Raw genomic sequence first — 25422 nt, 5'->3', positions numbered from 1 at the left:
GTAACGTCTGGGATTTCATCTTGAAGTAGCAGAGAGGTATAAAGTTGTTCTGTGCAACCTGATAATTTTTGTAGTATAGGCAAGATGAACCTGGCTTGTATATCTGTATAGCATTGGCAGTGAGAAGCATTGGACTATGGAGCTACAACTAAAACTAAGCTGGAAATGCTTTATGAACAGTTTGCCCATGTTCAGTTTAGTAAAACATTCTTTATGTCTGAGGATTGGGGAGAATCTATGGGAAAGTCATACCAGTGCTCCATGGCTCTATTTCCTCCACTGAAACCTTAGCTGCTGCTGAGCCATAAGACCAACATTAAAGAAGCCACAGCTGTCCACAGAAACAATTCAGGGGTAGGAAGGTCTATAGTGTGTAACCAGAGATTGTTCAACTTGACTATTTGCAGTCTTTCTACAACTGAGCCCCGCACATCATTATGTGGTACTGAAGAGAAGCAACAAGAAACAATGGTGGACTGTGCCTGTTGGTGATCTTCTGTATTGTATGGAATTAAGCATTTCAGAACTAACTTCTAACAAATACTAGGACGATACATATATAAACTTAATATGTGTATGCATTTGTGTGTCTTCAACATGAAGGATAGTGGTATCCACGTTCCCCATTTTTAATACAATTTCAAAGAAAAGCAGTTTGTTTGGCAATGTTTATTAAAGAGTCACATTTCATTTAAGCCTTAGAATGCAGCACTCCGGAAAAGCTGCCAGGAACAATGTTTGACTTAAGAAAAGGCAATTATGAAACTAATTCCAATATAATTAATTCCAATATAATAAAATAAAAACCACTCTTGCCTATTAGTTAATGCTTTAAATTGGTGGAAAAAACCAAGAGTGCAAATCAGCAGAAGAGTTTTCAAAAACCTCTACACACAGACACATTTTGAAACCACACTTTGAGCTTGATCGTCAAAGGTGGGGTTTCCTTTTTTATTTACAGTATAAATTTAATGCATCAGGATTGCAAACAATGGTGCTGCTTTTTCTCTAATCTGGTTCTATGCAATAGATGCTTACATTACTTTGTCAAGGGTACATTACCATCTTGTTTTGCTTCAGTTCAATCTGAGAAATACATTCTCTCTGCTAATCTAATTGTAAAACATGGAAACACAAGATACCACCCATTATAAGAACATATTCCATGTCCCAATGATGTGCTTAGCAACTAATTCAAGAAACATGCTGCCACCCATTCTTAGTTTGTATTGTGCCGATTTTCTCTTTAAAGAATGGGTCCATTTGTAGAAACAATTTATGGGAGAAAGACATGTTACAAGGTTAAATGAATGGCACACAAAGGTTCTATGAACTGCTTTGCCATGAACAGTTACAGAAACAATCATGATTATAATTTTTGGGGCGGAATAGGCATGGAAAAACCACTCAAAATCTGTGTTTTAAGAATCTAGTCTGACATTAAATGGAAAGTTTTACACTCAAAAATGTGCTACTTAGTATCATCTACCTTTTAGAGTAAAGGCACAATGATTTCATTAATTGTAGATGATAAAGAATAAACACAAGATTGCTTTAAGATTGTAAAATCAAATATCTAAAACTGTAATCCTAGTCGTCTGCCTCAGTGAACTCAGTGGGGCTTACTTCTGAGCAGGCATGTGAAGAATTGAACCGATTTGCTTTCAAATTTGACTCTAATGCCATTGCTTGACAATATTCTCATTTTAAAAAATACAAGCTGCCCTGCCATTGTGTTTCCCATTTTTAAAATACAAATTACTAATTGTTCTTGAAACTGGTTCTTATAAGGGAGTGGCACAGTTGAAACTGTTGATAAATATTACAAGTCTTTAAAGCAATGCAGTTTATTAAAATGTGCAAAGCAATAGTTTTGTTAAAATTTAAACCTTCCTTTCCTAATTACTTGGAGAATAAAACGACACTTAAAACTCTGCAACACAAAATATAACCAACAGTAACATACAGGTACACCATTTAGTATTTATTATATGCATTTTATATACATTATTTTTTTAAACAGCTGTACTTTTGCTATGTTGTACAATCTTAAAAATTTGCTGATTCATAGTTTGTAAAACAGAAAACTTACAAAACTCATCAAAACTTGCAAACTGATCAGAAAGATTTTTGTGGAAGACTAGAAAAAATACTTTATTGTCTTAATCATGCAGTTACACAAACAAAATCTTTTTGTTACACCATAAACTGAAGCACATCCGAAAAAAACAAATCAAAGCAGAGAATAACTATTCCAAACACAGCCAATTTCTGACTCTTGATTCAACTACTTTTGCATTCTATTTGAACCGCAAATAAAACATTTTCACTCCAAAAGTTCTGAAATGACTTCCTGGAATCAACTTTACTCCAGACACTTAACTGGAAAAAGTCTGTCTAACTTTTAAAACTATTACATGTCCCATTTTTAATCTATTTTAGACTGTTCGAAGAGTGCCATAATAGATATACAGGGCCCCTTGATACGCTACATAAAAAGAATATAAAGACCAACAAAAATGAAATAAATAATAGGCCATTAGCCAGATGGGTAATCCTTGATAAATAATCTCGTAAATACAGTTAAGATGTACAAAATATCACATAGTGATAGGATGCCAAGATTAATTTTAAAAGTTCATTGGGAGGGCTGGGGGTACTTAGTTCCTTTGTGTTTCGCTTACACAATTCTTTACAGTCCTTTAGGAAGCCAGTTATGCAATGATGATGAATTAGCATCCTGATGAAAGGACTTAGTTGAGCTTCATTAGATAACAAAGGAAACGGTATTTTACAGGGCAGCGGGCCAGCAAGATCTCTGTGGTTTCGGGTCCTATAATGCAGAAAAAACATCATCCATACAATCTTGAGCACTGTTGTGACAGGCTAAATATATAAAAGACATATAAAAACTAGAATTTTATCCAAATATTTTGTGCAACTAATGCTAAATATTTTAAGTTAATTCCTTTTTTCTTTAAAGCAAAATAAAAGTTTAAAAGGGGAATCTGTGGCATTTGACTGATAAGTGAAAATACTAAGAGATGCAAAGAAAGCTACTCTTGGAGCTCACTCCCCCAACAAGAGCACCACATTCCTAACCCTAAGGCAGCACACAGAGTCCAAAATAAAAGTCTTTAATAAGATCCGACTCCACGTTCGTTTAAAGACACACCTAAATAACAGACAAACGCTCAGTCCATATCCAGTCAAGGCTACAAATACTGGTTTGCTTTTTTTTTCCTTTCAAAAATACAGTAATTACAGATAAATGAATCAGCCCAGCGTTATTCACGAGATCGTGATTTGACCAATTTAAATCTGCCCCAAACACACAGTCTCTGCTGAGGCTGGTCACATGTAGTGTCTCATCAGTAACCGTTTCAGTGATGGCAGTGACGCATTCCCTCTTTTCGTCCAGGCAAACCTGCTACATGAGATGCAGGTTTGCTTTGTTATGTCACACAAATACTTTGGCAAGGGCATCGGCTCCTGCACTGGCAATATATGCTTTCGATGGATGAAAAGCTACGTCATAAATGGATTCATCCAGCTTTTTCCTATGGGCTGTTATTTCTTGCACACACGTTTTGCTGTCCAAATTCCACAATCTAATAGAGCAGTCATGACCTGAATGAAGAAAAAAAAAAGGGTCAGGATTTCAGACATAGCTAAATACGCAATACAACAAGATCCGCTAGCAATACAGGAGACGTTGCTAATTATTTATATATATATATATATATATATATATATATATATATATATATATATATATATATACACACATATACATATACACACACACACACACACACACACACACACACATATATATATATATATATATATATATATATATATATATATATATATATATATATATTTATACCCTGCCCATCTGGCTGGGTTTCCCCAGCCACTCTGGGCGGCTTCCAACAGAATTAAAATACAATAGACTTACTTCCAGACATCAAGTAGATTCCATTAGGGTCCACAGCTAAACTTGTGACAGCATCCAAGTGAGCAACCATAGAATGGATCATTTTACCTAACAGCAATTAAAGAATATGTAACGGTTACCAAGGATTCAACCTTAAGAAACAAAAATACTGCATTGTTGGATCAGAACAGGTTTCATCCAGCTCAGCATTCTTTTTCCAATGGTGGCCTGCTAGGTGCTTCAAGGAAGGTCACAGAAAGGCATAAACATTTGCCCTTAAATCAGTAACAGTTTTAAAACGATTATGTTAAAGGGATGGCATATGACTTTTAGAGTCTTCATTATCATAGTAATTTTGTTTCTGATTGCCAATTCTTTATGAATGCCACTTAAAGGCAAGTTGACACACTCGATTGAGAAGGTTAAACAGCTATTAATAGATTTGCAAAAAGCAAGAACAAACGTAGGAAACACCAAGCCAATAACTTATTGAAAATTATTCCCAGTCACTGAAGCTGCACAAAGTACAGAATCCAGGAGGGCTAGAACAGAATAATGGAGACAGGGATATGCTTCTCAATTTGGGCCAACGACTAATCCCATCTGCAGCTCCTATTTCCTGATGCCAATTCTAGCTCCAGCTATTTCCCCGCTACAGCAGTGAAAGATAAAATACTTTTAACTTTAATCTTAAAGGAATAAACATAGGCTTGTCATCCCCCCCCCCCCATCACCCTGCTGCACCTCAGCAACTGTCTTGATCAGCTCTGATCACAACATTCCAATGGAGGATTTGGGAAACTGGGGATTAGGTGGGGAAGGCTGAAAGAAGACCCAAATGTCCCAGACTAAAGGAGGGATGATTGACAGAGAGGAGAATCTATAGAACAAGCAGGAGCATAAGAAAAGTATCAGAGGAGTTGGCAGGATGCTGACGAAAAGGAAGAAAGGCATTTTCATTTCCTTACCCGTTTTATTGTCAAAAAACTTGATGTGTCTATCTTCATGAGCTGTTATTGTTACAGGGAGTGTTGGGTGACTTACTACCCTGTTAATGTGATTGTTTGATTGTAAACCTGAGAACACAATAGAGATGACAATCAGAGAAGGAAGGAATCACAATGAATTCAGTTAACATGTTTGGTGCATATCTATCTATCTATCTATCTATCTATCTATCTATCTAATCTCCACAAGTTATCCCTGTCACTCTAGCTTCTTATGGGAGTTTGCATGTATGTCAAAGGATGGATTCAAAGACAAACTGGCTCCAATTCAGGCAAAGTGGGGGCTGGGTTGTTGCTATGAGAACGAGCAACAGCAAGCCTCAGGCTCTCGTGTTCCCCTCCTTTGCACACAATCGGAAGAGACTGGATTCTTCCGCTTGTAGCAAAACAAAAGATGCCAAATGATGGTTTGCCAAGAAACTAGAAGTGGAAGCTTTTCATCTCCCCCACCCCCACCTCAGAAAGAAATGGGAAGAAAGAAAACTTGAGCCAGAGGTCATACCATGACTTATCCTTACATATAAAGAGTGCAATCTAAACCCCTACCCACTGTCAGTGGAGTTCTGTGGAGTAGTTGAGCTGCCGCCACCACATCTGCAGTTCAGTCACTTATGGCAAAGCAAAAGGTGGGAGGGCAGGACGACTGAGCCTGATCCCTGCAGAAGCTTCAGGCTGGAGCAGCAGTCAAGTTTCAAGTCAAACAATAATGGTTCAGTCCCCCCCCTCTCAGAATGCCCCATTTCTGCTAAACTCCACTGGCCTTGGAACCCCTCCCTATGTACAGCAGAAGACCAGGGAGAGAGATGAGTAGAGGCCTCTGCTCAATCTAAACCATCCTCACCCACAGACCAGCGTATATGATGGTTTGATTGTTTTGCAAATGAACTATTACTCTGACACAGAACTTCTAATAAACCATGCTTGCCAATGATTGCTTTAATCAAACTGATTATGGTCCTAGTTTTGGGGTGCTCATGTACTATTTTAGCAAAGATTTCTGGGGTACAGGCAATGAAGAAAAAGTGGATGAGCAGATTGTGTAACACTGGCACTTGTACTACTTGAAATGAACATTTTAAGAAGCAGCTTTCATTAGGCATCTCCTTACTTGAAGAGGTCTGGGTGAACATGTCAGCAAAAGGACATCAAGGACTTTTTATCTGGCAAGTGAAATATGTTTTTTTAAAAAATCTTGTTTGTCCTTGCCATTCTTCTTTGAAGCAGTTCATCCTAATTCTTCCATTTTACACATGGGGACTTGCTGGTAACTTTGAAGACCTCCCAGTAAGTTCACACAGTTGAGGCAGGATTTAAAACAAAGTTTCCCAGAACCAAATTCAACACCACCAGAGGAACTTAAAAATATTCCTGTTTACCAGGCATTTGATGGCAGAAAGATAGTGTTCCTGGCAACTGTGAAATTATTAGTTATCAGGGTATGTGAATGTTCATACATTTTCAGAAGTTCTGAGATGCTTTCACATGTTTTGAATATGTTTTTAGATTATTTTTAATTGCATTGTTTTACTACACAGTCACCCTGGGCTCCTTTGAAAGGAAGGGACGGGTACAAATAATATGGTGGCAAGCAAATATCTGGTAAGAACAAAAACTGTGGCATCACTGAACTACTTCAGCTGAACCTCCCCAGGATTTCTGTACACATATTTCACTGATGCAAAATATCCATTTGAAGAAAAATGTTTTCCTATATTTATATTACACCTTGGCCTTGTAAGATGAAGTCCCAGCTGCAAAAGTGATAAAAAGACCAGTAAAGAACCTCTTTTGCTTACCAGAATCAGTCTGTGACGAAAGCATTACCAGTGCCTGGGATGTTTCCAAATCATAGATGACGGTGTTGCCAGTGCTAAATGATGTCACCATATGAGCAGGATCACAACCTATAAAGTCAACTGATGTGGGTATTCCATACTCTGGAGCCGAAAGAAAAGAACGAACAATGAATCTGTTAAGAGAAATACTTCTACATACAATTTAAGTTTCTAAGATAATTAATTTACCCAAAGATAAATATAATAATTAAAGTCAATGTACTGCTCTTTAAAAAAAACAAAAACAACTTCATACACCAAGCTATATTTATTTTAAAGCAATTTATGTCGCTTCCAAGTATAACTGCCATCCGAAATAAAATGGCTTGGATTCAGGGATCATAATGTGATTTTATTGGTTTATTTGTTGTTAGCCAGCCAGAGCAATAGAAAAGGAAATTATTTAAATTTTTCAATAAACAAACAAAACCATTAAAAAAAACAGACAAAAACCAAAAGGACTTGGAGTTAAAGGAAACACAGGTGTCTAGACTATCATTACCCACTGTTATGAACTTTAGATTTGCTTCTAGAAATGTTGTTTCTTGGCTGGTGTGTGTGTGTGTGTGTGTGTGTGTGTGTGTTTACAAAAATATTTTCTTTTAAACTTAACCTTTGTTAACAGATAGAAAACCTCACAGCTCACCTCTATTTCCATTGTAAGTGCAAATGCAGGGCACTTTTTCTGGTGGATTCCATAATCTAATACTGCCATCTGCTGAGCAAGATAGTAAGTGATTCTTTATACCGCTATAAGCAAGACCCCAGACCGCATCCGTGTGAGCAATTAATGTGCCAGCTAGAACGTTTGGCTCTTTAGGAAAAAAAGAAAAACAAAATTAATTAGTCAATCTTTTGAGCATTTCTAACCAGCATCCCAAAAGATGTATGGGTTCTTATAATGCAAATCTGTGTGGATAATCTATCAATTTGTTGTGAGATTCCAAATTATATAGTCATAATAACTGATCTTATTTCTTCTCTCCACAGATGGCTTCAGGAAGCAGCACTGGAGGAGTGCTACGTGGGTCCTACCTAGGCTTTTGAGCTATGGGATGTCACAGGGCACCAAACTGTCTCCAATGCTATTTAACTCCAAAGGGAGTGGTCACTGGAGCAAAGTGTCATCAATATGCTGATGATACCGGACTCTATTTCTCACTAGCATCTGATTGGGAACAGCTGAGAAGGCCCTGGACTGTTGTCTGAATACAATGGTGGGCTAGATGAGGGCTAAAAAAGAAGAGTCTGACTCCTGGCAGGACTGAGACTCTGTGAGTGAGCAATTAAGTTCCCACATCAAGGAAGTTGGAAAGCTGACTGCCTAGATGGGATCCAGCATTGCCACTGCAGGCAGAGGTGACCTTCGTGGCTAGGAGTGCCTTTCACCAATTTTAATTGTTTGGATAACTATAGCTGTTCCCGGATCAGCATAGCTTGGCCGCAGTTGTCCATGCATTGGAAACCTCACAGCTGGATCACTGCAGAAACAACCTAAGTGGATTAAACTATATTATGACATATTTAAATAATGCTTACCATATGTATCATAAGGATCCACATTTGGGCTAGGCATGTTCCACCATTGTATAGTTGCATCTATTCCACCACTAAAACACTGCTCTCCATTGGAACTAACTGCCAATGATAATACAGGTCCACTGTTTTAAAACACAAAAGCAGTAGATTAAATATCAAAGTCAATTTTGCTTTATTGTTTTAAATATCAAAGCTTGAGTAGAATATCAAAATTACACTTTTAAACACACATACTTGCTGGTAACCTTACAATTTTGTTAAATAGTACAAAAGCTAAGAATCAGCATTAAAATATGAAAGATTCGAGAGGAAAAATCCTATTAGTAGCACAATTGGAACTATTAACAGAATAGATACTAAGGACACATAAGGTGCTCATTTAGGAAAACAGAAACTCAACTAAGGTAAGAACTTAGGAATAGCTAAGAACTTTAAGTATGATTAGTAATTTAACAAACTCATTTGAAAAGTTACAATTATGAGAGAGAACAGCAAGTTACCAGCACATACAAAACGCTGCTTCCATTCTTAATACACAACATCTCATTTCGTCCCACCACATAACATGTGGTACCATACAGTGGTACCTCTGGATGCGAACGGGATCTGTTCCAGAGCCCCATTCGCATCCTGAGCAGAACACAACCTGCGTCTGCGCGTGCCACAATTCGCTGCTTCTGCATGTGACATCATTTTGAGCGTCTGCGCATGTGCAAGCAGCGAAACCTGGAAGTAACCCGTTCCGTTACTTCCAGGTCGCCACGGAACGCAACCTGAAAACGCTCAACCCAAAGCATATTTAACCCGAGGTATGACTGTACTCCATTTATCAGAAACAAGGGAACAAACACATCTTACATTATATTGTCACCTCAACTTTTCTTTTAACCCTTCATAACCATAACCAGTAGTGAACAGCATGGTGCAATGGCATCACTCAACAGATCTCTGGTTGGTTGCATCACTGCTACTTACTGGGAGACAGGGGCAGGGCTAAGGTGGCTGTCAGCACAAGCACCTTGGCAAAGTTAATCTGGTGCTCCTGTTGGTGCATCTGCACCAAGCCAACCTTGCCCCTCCTCCTCTATCTCCCAGGAAGCAGCAGTGACACAACTAGCACCTCACTGCAGACAAAGCCTGAGCGCTAACCATAGTTTGCTCTAGGTGTACCAGCAGTGGTCTGCCTGTGGAATGTATGTATGAGAACATGGCGATACTTACATATGGGCTCTAAATGTGTAGATAGGTTCCACATCTAAAGAGGCACTCCTGTAAGAAAGGTGTCAGAAATAAATAGGTCAGCATAATTGATCTCCCCCAATATGAAACTTCCAGCAATTTCTCTCAACAGAAATGTATACTTGCTTTTTGGCAGGAACTGTCTTTTGCAAGTTCCAGAGTTTTAGGGTATGGTCCTCAGAGGCCGTAACCAGCACAGGCTCTACAGGATGAAAAGCTAATGCCCGCACTCCATCGAAGTGGCTGCGTAGCGTATACTTAGGATTCCATGTTTTCCGAAAGGCATCTTTGTTGGCTGGCAGCTAAAGTAAGAATGCATATTGTTAACATCTAAGTAAGAGAGGCACATAGCTTCAAGCTTGTCGGCTGTGGGCTCTTAATTGCCACATGTATCACAGAACACAAATTGAAGCATAAGTTCAATAAATGTTATCAAGGAATCTGTTCTGCTAGGATTGCATTGCAATGCTGTGAAATGACCTTCAGTACCAACTCTTGCATTTTTATAAGAATAGATAACGTATTTTTTTTTCATTTTGAAAGCAGGTTTTTTTCTAAATTTGCTGCTTGTATAGAAAATGTTGAGGATTTATGACAGCCTCCTGGAGTTTTAGTAAACACAAGGTATCTAGAGGATTTCTGATGGTTAAAGAAGACAAACTTCCATATCCCATCTTCCTTCTCCTCCCCTAATTTCTATCTTTATTACAACACAATACATCATACCTGAGTCATCTTTCTTTCACATCATCTCAGTTTATGTATGTGTCTCGCTACCTTTTTAAGGATTTTGATTATAAAAACCTTTTCGGGATGCACTTGAAACAATGTAAATACTACGAAGATACTGTCGTTAAATGCCAACTACAGTAAGTTTCTTGTTGATTTTACAAGAATCTTATCTGGTGTGTGTCATTAATACATTTTATTGTGGAGACCTATTTATAATAATCATATGAAATAATATGCATGGTGCATAGCTGCAGACCTACACTATGTGGAACATTCTAAGAATGTACTACTGTTAGATCTATTTTAAAATAAAGTTGTACTTACATCGTAACTGTAATCTGCATCATTAGCTACAGTCAAGTCTGCAAGGTCCCCAAGGCCCAGAACACTTAACAAAACGTCATCTGAACCCATAATAAATGACTTGCCCCCTCCAGATGGAAACGTAATTGGCTCAGCTACAAGAGACAAAAAATAGTTTATTAAGATCTGGAGATTAAAAATTGGTAAGATTTTAATAAGAACCAAGCATTAAAGCTCAACGATTCCCCAAAATAAGTATATTTTGCATTGGCAAATTTACAGTTATATGTTAAATTTCATCAGTAAAACATGGAATCTACTAATAAATCCCTTCTTACATATTTGTAGTCACTAACATCTGTAATTATAATAATGCTGTAATTTTTTTGTTTCCCTTTCCACACATTGATCCCCCTTTTGAGTATATTAATTTTACTGATCTGTTTTATTGATTACTAATGACAATGAATAAGCAAGAGATAAATATTGCATCAGAGCTGTTTCAGTTTCGTTTAATATTCACTTACCTTTTCAAACATGCCATTATGCACTGTTATTCAAAATGAAATTTGTGCCTTTCCCCCCTCAAATAACCTTTCACTGAAAATATAAAATAGCTGCAATCCTATAAACAATGTAATCCCTGTGAGTAAGTCCCACTGAATTCAATGGACTCACTTCTTAAGAAGGCATGGACAGAATTACCAAACTACTGCCTCACTGAATATTTTTAAAAATCATGTTTTGTTTTGTTTTGTTTTAATAGGGCAAATGTACAGTGTCTGTACTTGATTATTAAGAGATAAGATGAAGAGGCATTCACTCATTTAAGCCTAGGGTGAAATTCAGTAGAAGTGAAATGGCTTTAAATCCAGCACATGCTATATTAAGAGAAGGGGATAGGAATTTTCTTCAGTTGTCCCTTCCTACTTCAGCCCCCTGCACCCCCCAAAAAAACTTTTCCAGAGGGTTGGGGGACCCTCCAGAATAGCATGGAAGGTGGCCATGGGGGCTGAAAGGGAAAGGGAAAATCAGAGACAATCACTCCTTTTCTCTTAGGTTAGCATATGCTCCCCGCCCCAAGCAAAAGCTGTTTTCAAGTGGAACAGCATTCCACCAGATTTCCTCACTAATTCCTACTTTATTTTTCAATAGTTTGCTAAAAATCAGTGAAGTGGCGCTTTCAAATGTATTTACAATTTCAAAAAATTGTTTTCTTTTAAGAGAATTTAACCTGATTTTGGACCAACATAACAATCCATAATGTCACATTTTCAATTTTAGTTTTCTTTGTATCTTTACTTTCAAAAGCAGGCATCATCAGGCTACCTATCCTACAGACTTTTCTCTACTTCTAAATCTGAAGGAATCAGTTTTCAAAGCATGCATAATTGTTATTTAGACCAAGCGATTTAATAATTAATTATTTTTAGAATGAATACATTGACTATCTACAATATGAGGAAGTCTCTAAATTTTGTCAAGTTTGTATTTTCCTGGTACTGAAGTTCTAGCAGAAGTAAATGAACAAAATAACCAGGAGAATCAGACACAGTAAAAAGAAAACAAAACTTTAAAAATCTACTGCTGCTGTTAATAGACTATACAACTTGCAGTGGGAAAGGAAGGCAAAGCTCAAAACAACATGCTATTTTCCACATTATGCAGCTTGCCAAAAGAATAAAATTCCAACATAAAGTGCAGGAATGCTGCACTCTAGTGAGAGAATGAAGTCACACATCCAATCCATCTATGTATATAAACTGATCCATCCAGCTGCTCTACATTAAAATGACTACCTCCTTCGAATGGTTTATTTCCTAATTTCTTTTATTTTTTTAAAGGATCAGGCTGGGGAGTTGCTTCAAGGTAGTTCTGTGCATCTTTAGAAGAGAACTGATTCCCACGATGTATCATTTGCACATACAACTTTTGCTGTCAATCCTAAGGGTCCAGGACAACTAACAGTAACAGTGCACAAGCACAAACCTTGTTCAAACACCACATACTAAGGGTTTTGCATGGCCAACACAGGAATATCAAGGAAAACCTCATTTTTTATTTTTAAGATAGAACTGTCCTTAAGTTAGGATTTCCTTTGTTTCAGAGAATATTTCAGGAGCAAATTTGGGACTAACGTTGAAATTTTGAAAACATCAGAACATGTACTTTGATTACCAACGCTAAAAAGCTGAGCTAACAGCATTTTATTTCAGATGGTGAGCAAAGCACAAATAATTTCCACTCAACACTGGTGCAATATGTTTGGATAAGGACAGACTTTTTAAAAAAAATATTCTCAACAAAGTATAATTAATAAAACTTCAGAGAAGGGTATCATTTACCAATTTACCTTATTGTTGCTTAATATTTGCTACGCACCACTGTGATATTATTAAGCTTTATAATCAAGTAAACATACAAAATCTGGGTATTGATTTCTGTTATACAAGACAAAAAAGCTAAAGGACTGAAGTGGTATTCTTTCGCAAAGCCATGTTGCCCAGCAACAATGGCATCTAAATGTTAGCACTGGGTTTGGAGGGGCTATACAAGTGTGGTTTTAAAAGAAAATCTTCTAAAAATAAAATAAGTAGGTGAATTTGTTGTACCTTCCTCTGCTCTTGCACCTTCATGATCAGTCATTCTAGAAGAGGGTGACCTAGATTGATTAATGACTCCTGAAGGGATGTGGGGTAGCTCATCATCGCCCAGATCAGCTATCATGTCGTGCAGTTTAGTCCTGTTGACCCCTGTAAATTAATGTCAGCAGCAAAGGTTCATTTGATTGCCACCGCTTGACCTGACAGCCATTTACATGCCCAGTTTGCTAATCAATATTGTTGTTTGAATGTAATCTCGTTATAAGACACATGATGGAGTGTGTATGTGTGTGCGTGTATTTACATGATGTTGTGTTGGAAAATGAATTAAGCTCTCTTTTTTAAAAAAGGAATTCCAACTTGTTCTTTGTGTAATTGCTATTTGCTGTGCTTAAGATAAAAGAGAAGCTTGAATGTTTGAATTCCCTAAGAATGTAATCCTTGAACAAATGCATATTAATTATATATTGACAAAAAAAATCCAGTATTTATATTAAAAGCTAGCATCACCAAGAAAGAACAAACTTTACCAAAAGAAGGGACAAAAGTAAAGGTGAATAGGTAGCTGGGAGGCAACAAACTGTTAACTTTCCCCTTTTGTGTTTTTAAATAGGTAATTGGGCAATTTTAAAATATTCATTTAATCACAGTTGTAAGACATTTTAGTAGTATAAAATAATTCTTGTAGCTGGAAAGTTGACTTCAAATTAATACTCTGGCCTATAAAGTGCTTTAAACTAAAATGAGTGCAGAATCTCCAAATAAACTTTCATAAATAAACCATAATCGTGGATTGAAAGTCAGAGAGATAGGAGGTGGAGTCTCCTCAGTCTGTTTTTGGCCAACAGAACTACCAGCTCTTCTTCTTAGCCCGGTAACCACAAGTCCTTCATTACAATAAATAAAGTTCCCAATAAATTCTAAAACTACTCTTATCACTTCAAGATCCCTACTCATTCAAGTTTTACCACTAAATTAAATAGTGTCCTTATATTACAAAAGATGGAGTTATTCTACACAAAGCAAAATAAAAGACCATGCCATTTTTTACTGACACTCTAAAAAGTGCTATATATGTATATACTAGGGTTGCCAACACCCCTTCCATTCCCCCCACATTAACTCACTACATTCCCCTTCCCACTCCATGCAACTGCTAAATTCGCTTTTCACCTTCCCAACCCCATTTCTGATGACACTACTACTCACTTCTATTTTGTGGTCCCTCTTTGCACTAGTTTTCACTTTTACCCCGTGTCCATGCCTCCTCCCACTGTCAGTATGTTTAAGTGACAAAAGACAAATCAGCTTTTAGTTACTAGAAGGGTTGACCAAAATTATGATCAACCCTTTCATTTAGAAAGAACACGGGTCACCCTCACCAAGCTTTTAATGCTTTTATCTAATATTGAAATATTATCTCTGCACTTTCTGAAACTATACAAGATACGATTTTTTCCACTTCTATACTGAGAAAAAATGATGGACCGTACAAACTTGGAAGGACACAGTTGCTCTTGGGACAAGGAGTTGAGAGACACCTGCAAGCATATCTGAACAGTGAGATGAACCAGAGGAGAGCTGCAGAGTGATATCCTGCAGGCTATAAACTCTAAAGTGCTAATCATTTTAAAACCAGGACCTTGAGTAATCATAAGTCTGTATTGTAAATAGAACACACAGCCTAGTCTTATGGCAGTTGCCAACTGTCTCAAGAGAAAGAATGCAAGAATGCTGGCAAAACAGGGAAAGGAACTTTACAGAGTGGGTAGAATCAGGGGGTGCTCAATCATACCCTAAATGCTAGTTTCTAAGGATTTGAAGTGGGTCTCACTTTGCCCAGTGATTCTGTCTGAACAAAGAGATGATGTGGGATATGGGTAGAAACAGAGATTACTGTGTTCCATGACAGGAACTCCATAACTGCTATGATTCTTAAATGAGACCTGAAGCCCTCTGTTATGAACTGGTGTCATCTTTACTTAGGAAATGTGGTACACCTGAATGTTCTCTGAATTACAGTGGTGCCCCGCAAGACGAACGCCTCGCAAGACGAAAAACCCGCTAGACGAAAGGGTTTTCCGTTTTGGAGGTGCTTTGCAAAACGAATTTCCCTATGGGGTTGCTTCGCAAGACGAAAAAAATCTTGCATCCCACCGCGGGTTTTTTTCGCTTTTTTCGCCCTTTTCTTAAGCCGCTAAGCCACTTATCAGCTGTTCCACTAATCCGCTAAGCTGTCAATGGGCTTGCTTCGCAAGACGAAAAAACCGCTAGACGAAGAGAATCGCGGAACGAATTCTTTTCGTCTAGCGAGGCACCACTGTACAAGAGTGTACTGTGAACAGCACTAAGAATAGGAGTGTGAATGAACATATTTTACAAGTCAGACTACCCAATTGGTGAAACCCAAGAGCAAACTCTGTACTTGTCACATTGAAATCAATATTGAACTGACATATCATCATGCTATCTTCTACCTATTAACATTTTCAGAGGCAGTCACTGGAAGTTCCAACTATTTGTTATGTAGAGATCAAATCAGAATGTGAAGAACCATTTTTGTATTACTGTTCTAGTACAGTTGCATTCTTTGTGGTATTGGCTGCCTTGGTTCTGTTGGGAAAAGGAGGGATATGCATTTTTATATAAAGACATTTTTCTTTAATAAATCAGATGCATCCTGTTGATTTTTTTTCTGTTGAAAATCTGAAGTTATTTTAGTAGCTGCATCACCTGGGAATATTACAAGCAGAGGACACAGATTCCCTAGCACCAATGAAAGCAGCTGTGCCCGTAATATCCAGCTGTTCTGATTACTAAACTCTTGTAGAACTTCTCTACATTTTTTGGTTTTATGTAGATTCGCAACATGTACACCATTTCATTACTATTTGTGAGGAAATAGACACCTTACTGCAAAAACGGTTCATTAGTCCAACATTTTATCCTATATACTTTAAACATATATGCTGCAAAATAGTTTGATGTGGAAGCAGAGCCTGTCTCCAAACATATATTGCAGCTCCGTAATAACTTTATAACAGACGTCTCTGTATTTGTCAGCACAGGATGGAGTTATATAATGGGCATGGGGCATTTCCTGAGGAGGCAAGAAAGACCCATTCAGAATAAAGTATTTAGTATTGGATTAAGCATATAATGCAAGGAACATGCAACACTATTTTTTAAAAATGAAAAAAAATGCATGCACAAATCTATTTATAGTGTTAAATGTTTGCATACAAAGCCAATCTAGCTTCAATATTTTGCTAAAAGAGTACAAAAGATATGCTTTGATAACAGCATTCCTATGCATGCATTTGTGGAAGAAAATCTCACTGATGGGTTTAACTTCTGAGTACACAATTATAATTGGGCTATAATGTCAAATCTACAGACTGATGTTTATATCTAATGCTATTTGGGTGTGAGCAAAACAGATATTTGCTTTCATCTTTCTCTCTTCCCCCCCCTACAGACTTCCATGCACCCTCAAAATTTGTTTCAGAAGTTTAGTGAACATTCTGAAGCAGATTTGGGGGCAGGGGGAGAGGAAGTCTGTTCACGCAGTGTTGGATTTACCCCTTGTATATATTTTACATTTCTGCTTCTTCTGCCTTAAGTCAACTTTCTATCTTGACCAAAGTTTATCTGGCTAGGCAACATTTCTCAAACCCCAGCTTAAAAAGCCTGGCTATGTTCCAGGTCCTCCAAACTATTGCTGCAGAATATGAATGAACAGAATTCTTAGAAACTGATGTGTTTAAGAATCTGTGGACTGGTGAACTAATCCAACACTGCCTAGGATGAGAACTAGAATAGGACATCTCAAACTAGTTGGCAAGAAGATAGCAGTTGATGTGGCTAGAAGCTCCGATCTGCTCCTTGCCTTTCTCCAGCTTCTATGGTTATCATAGCAGGTTTAGTGATTACAGTGCTAAATATTTGCTCCTGGGAGGAAAGTATCTCTATCTATGCTGCAGGATCCTTTCCCCGTTTCAAGTTCTTACTATGTTTCCACCACTGCCCAGTTTGAGAATCACTGAGATTCTCGGATTAAAAAGAATGCCATAACTGCTGGAGACTCTTGTCATCCCAGTAGTATCTGAAGGAAGAAGATGCTGAACTTATCAGCCCCACACTCAACATGGTGAAAATTAAGCTACAAAATTAGCTGACAGAGCTACTCAAACAGACTTGCTTGATCACCAATAGGAGCAGCCCCTTCTGCACCAACTATCCTTTTCCCAGAGTTCTCCATGAACAAGAGAGAAAGGATAAAACTCTTACTTCTGGGTGGCTTTTGCAGAAGCAGCACGAGACTCTTCGTACTGTTGGCAAAGCCACAGGCAAAGCTCAGCCCCCTCTTCAGGTTCCCTTTTGCTACTTTCATTCTTCAAAATCTGCACAAACTGGTAGAAAGGATAATGTCCTTCCAAGCCCTCTGCAAGCATGAAGATTTGGGGGACGGTTTGATTCCCACTTCACTTCATGTGATATTTTAGCAGTAGCAGTGTGAAGTGCAATGAGATATGGCTCCTCCCAAGTCCTAGTACTAGTCCTGAATTACTAAGCCAAGCCAAAATCTGCAGACTGTTGTTAGAAATACCTTTCACAGAAAGAAAGCTCTCTTGCTTCCTCAAAACCCTTAAAAAAACAAACCAACAACTCTACTAACTTTGGCAAACAGACAAAGGAAGACACAACACTATTAATTTGTCTCAGGCTTGAAGTTCTCATTTTCTTTCCAAATTGTTCCTAAGCAATGCTGAAGCAACTAATCCACCTCCTGCTCCCCTCACCAGGTTAGCATATTTAAATTTCATTTGAGATGTAGTTCTGATTTGCATATTTATCTGTTGGAAAGTTAAAGTTGGTTGCCCCCCAAATAGCAAAGTGTTAAAATGGAGCAGTAAAAACAGAATACATTAAAAAAAAACCTGTCAAAATTCAGAATCTGCACTTACTCTTTACCCCTTTCTTCCCCTTTCGTTCCTTCTTGTACTGTTCCTTCAGTTTACTTATTAGTCCCTGGTCTACATCCCAAACCTCAGCAGTTGGGGACAGGTCATCTTTGTCTACATGCAGCATATTATTGAAACAAAAATAATCAGCAGTTGGCAATGCAAGCTGTCTGTGAGTGTTATAGGTTAATCATCAATACAAAATGTTATTCAGTTACATTTCAGTATTATAAAGGTGCAGTTTGTTACTGTTTTGCAAAATGCTTCCCTTTTGGTAAAAAGAAATATCCCCCACACATTATAATAATTTGTCAACAGTAAAGAAGAAAAACTTCTTTGCATTCACTGATATGAAAAAATTAATGGATTAACACTAATGTATAAAATTACTGCATCTTTAGTAAGACAATATTAACAAATTATTCAGCCAGACTTAAATAAGCAAATCAATATTTTCCATGCAATACAACTCATGAATGTGCAACTGAATTAAGTGTCAGCACCATTTTGTTCATGAAAACTACCATGCATTTCTCCTCCGGTCTTGCTCTACATGCAATAAGATCTAGTAGTGCTAAAACACATCTAAATCATCATAAAGGGAAGGTTTTCTTTTGTTTCAGGTTGTTAAAAACATTAACGAAATTCATAGTGTTTCCTTTTTCCTTTTTTTAATTAATAAAGTGCACCAGTTCAATGTATGCTGTAACTCAAGCAGTCACGACAAATTCTGGAAAAAATAAAGTGATGGAAGAATAGGCTTGTCTACATTTATAATTTAAGTAATGAACATTCAAGCATTTATACCCAGATTGCATAGACATTGCATAGAACACATTGCATAGAACTTCCACTGAAGACACTGAGTCTGTATGAAATAATTTGGGTATGGTGTTATCTTAAAAGAATTAGCACAGGCACACTTAGTTCAGAAAGCTTGTAAGGAAAGAGAGCTCACTTCCACTCTACAGCAAGGTCAATAGATGTGTTCTGAGCATATGAAATATAAATATTTTAATGTACTAGTAAATCATGATCCAAGGTGGATTTTTGTAAGATTAGTGCTTGTGCTCTACTTCCTTGGAACTAATCCCTATTGAACTCAACAGTACTTACTTCCAGGAGCAGTCAGTGAGGAGTGCTGGCACCACACAGCTGGTCTCCTCTAAGAGGCAAGTGAAGTCAATGCAAAGTGGGCAGATCAGTGGAGTCTAGAGGCTACTGCAACTACACAGCTCCAAGCTCTCTACTGCTGGAAAGCCAGGTGTGCAGCTGTGCTCCTCCTCACTGCCTTACTCCTGCTCCTTTCTAAGTATATAAAGGATTAGGTTGCAACTTAGAAGTTCCCAGCCAGCATTCCTATTAATATAGTGTAGGCAAGCAAGCGTCAGTACCCAATTTCTTTCCTACACAATGAAGTACTTTTTTGTTTTATTCAGTCTCTATTCCTGTTTACAAGATAGTTCACACTTCCAGGATAATGCACATTATACGCTTAGGAGTAAGCGTGCACTTCCTTCTCTGACTATCTTACTGTGGGAAGAAGTTGACTTGGGAACTAGGAGATTCTGCAAGATAGGACCTGGCTGGGTTCAAACGAACAAAAAAGAGCCACTATCCACCATCATTTGGCACTATATCCAGCTACTTATGAAGGAGCAGATAGCTGGTGATGTAAAATTAGAGGGATCCACACCTGATTTCATCAAAACAAGTGTGATCTGAATACTCTCAAAAGTTTTAACCAAATGTTATGATATTATTTCTGCTTCAAGTGAGTAAGTTATTTAGGATCAGGTAGAGAATCAATTTAAATGCTATATTTAATAATAGGTGTTCAGAAGGACACTTTAATGTTGCTTCCTCTCTACTAGAAATCAACCATTAAATTAAATTATGATGATCCCCACCTGACTATAGGAATGATGCTTACACACTGGGCTTATTAACCATGGTTCACTGAAGGAAGACTGCATTTTTATAGTTGCCTGAGCATGGGATAAAATTGCATTAAAAGAACACAAAAGCTGCTACTAGAAACACCTAAGGAATGGATCCCCAAGAAGCAATTCCAATTGGTGGCAAACATACTATTCAAGTATCTGCTGAATAAAGTCTATTACAACAACCAATACCTGATGGCAGACAAGGGAGCAAGCATGGACTGAGATCATATGCTAACTGAATGGAATTAATCCTTTTGCAATATCCAAGACTTTTCTTGCTGTCACAAAATTATTGGGGAAAGGTGCTAGGACTTCACCAAGACAGCAATGTGAAATGCACAGGGTGGGTGCTGAAACACGTTTCTTCACTTCTCTCTCCCCTTTGTTCCTTACACTGAATAGGTAGGTAAACATAAAGGTAAAGGACCCCTGGATGGTTAAGTCCTGTCAAAATTGACTATGGGCTACAGTGCTCATCGCCACTTTCAGGAAGAGAGAGCTAGCATTTGTCTGCAGACAGTTTTCCAGGTCATGTGGCCAGCATGACTAAACCGTTTCTGGTGCTGAGTACAAAGGGTACTACCAATGGAATGGGAAAGGGTCACAGCTCAGTGGCAGACCATCTGCGTCACATGCAGATGGTCACGGATTCAGTCTCCAGCACCTGCCAGACAGGCTGGAAAATACTTCCCGTCTGAAACCCCAAAGAGCTGCTGACGTTAACTATAGACAAAACTGTGCTAGATAGACCGTTGGTCTGACAGATTCCTATGCTTTTGTATTAATAATAATACAACTCTTGTTAACTGATCAAATTTATCTGATTTGTAAAGCCTATGTTCTAGTGATGAAGAAGCAGCTCTGCTTAATTCACCGAGTTCTTCCCACCCGGCATGAATTAGGAAAGAGTCAATTTCATTAGATTTTGCTCAATTTTTAAAAGATAAAGGATTACGGTAACTCCCTGTGTGCAGATTTATGTGGGCATCAAGAAAACAATCTGAAGTGGCAACACATTCAATGGCTTTGATCTTAAGAAGCTCTTACATAAAGGGTCTGGCAGTAGGAGAGCTTTGTTCCCCGTAGTTTCCAAAAAAGCCTCTCCCGAGATCAGAGAACTCTCCTGAACTAGGTTAGATATGGTAGAGGGGTGTGGGATTCAGCAGAGGCTCCTCACAGGAAAAAGGGGGATAGAACGGATTCCCCTTGCAGCTCCCAGCAACACCTTTTCAGGGGACTGCATGGGGAAGGAGAAATCTGTGAAAATCAACTATCTATTTTCCTTATTACAAATACTGTTTGTCATGAAGGTCACTTCTTGGGAAGATAAAGAGAGACAATCACCACTGGCCAAATGCCTCCAATAAAGCTAGTTAGGAAACTCTTCAAGTAATTTGCATGTGCTGCTCCTCCTCTCTTGCAGGAGACCTTTCATTTTTTTGTCCCAACCTTGAAAGATGCTTTAGAAAACTACTGAATACAATCTTAAGGTGGTTTGGAGGATCCAGGCACTATAAAAAACTCTAAAACAGGGCCAACCTTTGTTCCCTCCAAACAAGTATCCAAACAAGAGCCCAAAGAATAACAACATGGGGAGGCATGCAGTGGGAGGTGAAGCCAAGCCTCAAGGGAAAAACCTTTCTAAAGAAGGAGCTGGAAAAATAAAGGAGCTAAAAACAGAGGAGCTGTGAAAAATAGGGGGGATGTAGTTTAAATACTTTCTGGATAGGCAAGATGAGAAAAATCAGCTTCTTCCCTGAGTCAGATAGGAAACTAAACTGAAGCCTAGAAGAGATGAGGAGTACAAGCAAATTACTTGAAAAGCTTCCTGTCTAGGCCAGTTGGAAACATTAACCCAGTTATGACTAGCTCCCTTCATCCACCAGGAGAATTTCAATGAGCACAAGTATGGTTCCCCACCCAGTGGAGGGGTGAAAAAACAGACAATACTTGGAGAAAAGGTAGTTTGCTGCCCAAGTGGTACTTGAACCCTCATTATCAAAAATAAATAAATCACAATATAAATGCCGAAACAGGCACAAGTAACAGAAGTGGCAGAAACCCCACTTAAAAGAAAAAGCTGCAAACCCAACAGGAAATTTTATCTTTGCGTTTCAAATGGTATTGCTAATAGTTGGAGCCAAGCTTCACCTTTCATATATGGAAAGGCTCCTTATGCCCATAGACTGCTTTTGATATAATGGGGAAAAGCTGCTTGCTTGCCTGCCTGACTCTGCTGATTTCCCCCAGCCTCTGCAGCCCCCAGTGCCACCTTCCTACACAGCTCTGGAGGGTCCCCCAAGCCTCTGGAGCAGTGTCAGAAGTGGCACAAGGAGCTGCAGACAAAGCAGAGAACCCCCCATCTGCTGACAGGAGCACTCCTTGCACTAAACTCTGTTGACTGCAGGAAGGGCATGGCTGGGACTGCTGAGCTTTTCAGTGTCTGCCTCCCCTAGGTTTCCCATTCTGAGGTTCTCAGCCAAGGGCCAGAGGTCAACATGAAAACCATTACACAGCTGGGAAGAGCTCATTAAGACCGTATTGCTAAAAAAACGGGAACAGTTGCCTATCAGTGATGGGAAAATCTAAAAGAACCAGGAATCTGGACAATGATCGTGAAGATATGGCATTATGAAATATCAAGCAGACTGAACTGGATCAATACTTTTTGACACCTAAATAAGTATGGCTCTGCAGTTTACAATCCCAGCAGGATGCTTCCGCCAGCATAAAGTCTGGAGTCGGCCAAGCATCTTGGCATAAGACTTGTTCCATGACTTTTAGATAAACATTTAAACAGTGGCCTAATTTTTTTTTATATAAATGGTGGATCAAATTAGTGTTTGATCTTTCTATTTCAGCATTCTGAACTCTTAATTGAAGTGCTACATCTCAATACAAAAATTAATACCGCTAGTTCAAAAAGAAAAGTTTTATGTTTTAATAATAATAATAACATAATAAAGCCAAGTTTGCCACACAAATCCAGATAAATTAATCAAAGTACAGAAACACTTTAGCATGCTCATCTACTCAATTTCTAGGACATTAGGAAGTGGGGAAAGACCCTTACATTTAACACCCTGGGTGTTATGAGCAGCACTAGCCTACATTGTTAACAGATTATAAAGGCTTTCAACTCTACACTTCCAAATAAACAGTCGCAACAGACAACAGCCTTTTGTAGCCTTTTGTTATATGTGGTGTTCTCTGAATTGGGGCAAGCGAATTGAATTCAGGAAATAAATTTTACTATTTGCAAAATAGGGAATAAAAGTACATAAATAAATGCTGTCTTTGCAACAAATAGCTTACTTTATATTACACAATACACCTATAGTGATCTCACTTCTGATACTCTGTTTATAACTACAGGCACCTTGATCCTAGCTATCTTGCTTGAAAGTAAGTCCCATTGATTTCAATGGAACTTCCAGGTAAGCATGTTTTTTTACTATTTATATTGTTGCATTATTTTAAAATTCATTATATATTCTGGGAAAAGATAACCAATTTAGAATACTAAGTTGCCGGTCTTGCCAACAGTAAATGCACCATCTGCTTCAAGTATTAGTTTATTTTAAACAAATAAAAACAAAACAAATTACTTATTTTAAAAACCACCCAGATGAGTGGAAAATTTATTATCTGCTTAAGCAAGGAAAGAATAGAAGATATAGGATAAGAAATAAAAGGTTGACCACCAAACTTAGGCTAAAATTCTAAGAAATAAGAGTACACAGGGAAATGGAATACAAGCAGAAACAGATGTCATACTTAAATCTGAATACATTTAGACTTTTGTAATTAAAGAGTATGGAATCTACCATTCATTCTTTTTTCTTTCCTTTTCTATAGCATCTGAATACCACAAATAATTCAGTTTTTGGTTTTTTTGCATATGTGCGGGCACACACAGAGAATTATCTTTAAGTTTTATGTGATTGTTTCTTTACACTTCTTACCCCATTCTGTCCCATCTCCTGAACTCCTTGCCTCTCCGGCTCCCTCTCCATCTTCTGCAGTTACCAAGAAATCAAACTCTTTCAAGGCTTCTTCTGTGTCTGGATCATCTGTTAGGTCAGCTGCTAGCCCTTCATTTCCAATCTAAAATAGATGGTGACATAATCAGTTTTAGGACAATATGCTTTGAGAAACTATGTTTTTTAGGTTCTCCCTCAAGATTGCCATTTGGTGTACTTCTGAATACAAATATCTTTTTGCCTAAAATAAAGAGCAATGCATCAAATGTACTTAATCCATTACATGTGTCTGTAGAAAAGGGGTTATTAGTTTATTTTGGTTTGTTTGTGTTATGTATTTTGGTTTGTGAACCACTATGTGAAGGTCAGATGATGGGCAGTATACAAATAAAATAATAAATATAGAAGATTAAATTGTGCTATTACTCTACAGCTATGTATATGAAGTTAAAATCTGCAAGGAATTGTTTTAGTGCTGATAAGGAGACACACTATCTGAAAACACAGGTTTGTGATTGTAGTAGAGAACACTTTTTACTACTGATGCCTCCATCAAACACTCAAATTTTTCTTCATCTACTCAGTTGTTTGGTTCCCCACCAGTGGATTGGCACGATGCGCATGAGAATGGGGAACCAGACACTCTCCTCTCCCCACTTAGAAGGCGTTCATAAGCTATTGTTTTTACTTTCCTTTAACTGCTGTGTTGTCTGGTGCAACAAACTGTGATGAAGGCTAATTTCAAGCAAGACAACTTCAAACCACTGTTTTAAATCTGGCTTGTTGATGCTCACCGTAACTAGAATAAATTACAGTTGCTAGACTGGGCAAAACAGGAAACCACGTAAAAGCAGGTGCATAAGCTTTCAAACTTCTCCTGTCAGCCACATCAGAGGAGTTCAAGGCTCACTGTAGCTTGCGCATGTAGCACTAAACTGTGGGTTACTGTGATGTGCAAAAGAAATGGTTTACTTAGTTCATTTATACCACCTGCTTTCCTCAAAGATGTTCAAGATAGTGCACCTTGTCATCTCCCTCACCATATATCATCTCCCTCACCTTATTTATCTTCACAGAACTGTGAGGGAGATTAGACTAAAATAGAGATTACCATAGGCCACCCAGTGAACCTCATAGCTGAGTGGAGATTAGAACCAGGGTCTTTCCAATCCTGGTTCAACACTCAATCACCATGCCATATTGACTTTCAACCATCTGAACAGATATAAGGGAGCATTATATATTCTACATTTCAACACATTATGTACCTATTCCAGCCAGTTATTTTCAGCCTGCTTTACCTCAGTTCAGGGAAGCACTGCAGAAGT

The 25422-nt window shown here is 38.1% G+C and overlaps 1 protein-coding gene across 4 annotated transcripts in view; it reads right to left on the bottom strand.

The window, feature by feature from the left end:
* Positions 1–654: 654 nt before the first annotated feature.
* STRN3 (striatin 3) overlaps positions 655–25422 on the bottom strand; it is a 42448-nt gene continuing 17680 nt past the window's right edge. The window contains exons 7-18 of one of the 4 annotated variants that reach the window (XM_081917672.1): positions 24077–24218; positions 18169–18279; positions 13211–13351; positions 10620–10753; positions 9690–9865; positions 9546–9593; positions 8325–8446; positions 7432–7599; positions 6747–6887; positions 4912–5019; positions 3965–4051; positions 655–3630 (exon numbers count right to left, since the gene is read on the bottom strand). In XM_081917672.1, the coding sequence (XP_081773798.1) occupies positions 3461–3630; positions 3965–4051; positions 4912–5019; positions 6747–6887; positions 7432–7599; positions 8325–8446; positions 9546–9593; positions 9690–9865; positions 10620–10753; positions 13211–13351; positions 18169–18279; positions 24077–24218 (1548 nt within the window). In that variant the 3' untranslated portion in view covers positions 655–3460. The remainder of the gene's footprint in view (positions 3631–3964; positions 4052–4911; positions 5020–6746; positions 6888–7431; positions 7600–8324; positions 8447–9545; positions 9594–9689; positions 9866–10619; positions 10754–13210; positions 13352–18168; positions 18280–24076; positions 24219–25422) is intronic. The other 3 variants (XM_081917674.1, XM_081917673.1, XM_081917675.1) reach the window with 3 other exon arrangements.

The sequence above is a fragment of the Podarcis melisellensis genome (assembly GCF_964234715.1).
Source record: "Podarcis melisellensis genome assembly, chromosome: 1".
NCBI lineage: Eukaryota > Metazoa > Chordata > Lepidosauria > Squamata > Lacertidae > Podarcis > Podarcis melisellensis.
Note: the sequence above shows the minus strand (reverse complement) of the source record. Positions and strands in the feature narration are given on the sequence as shown.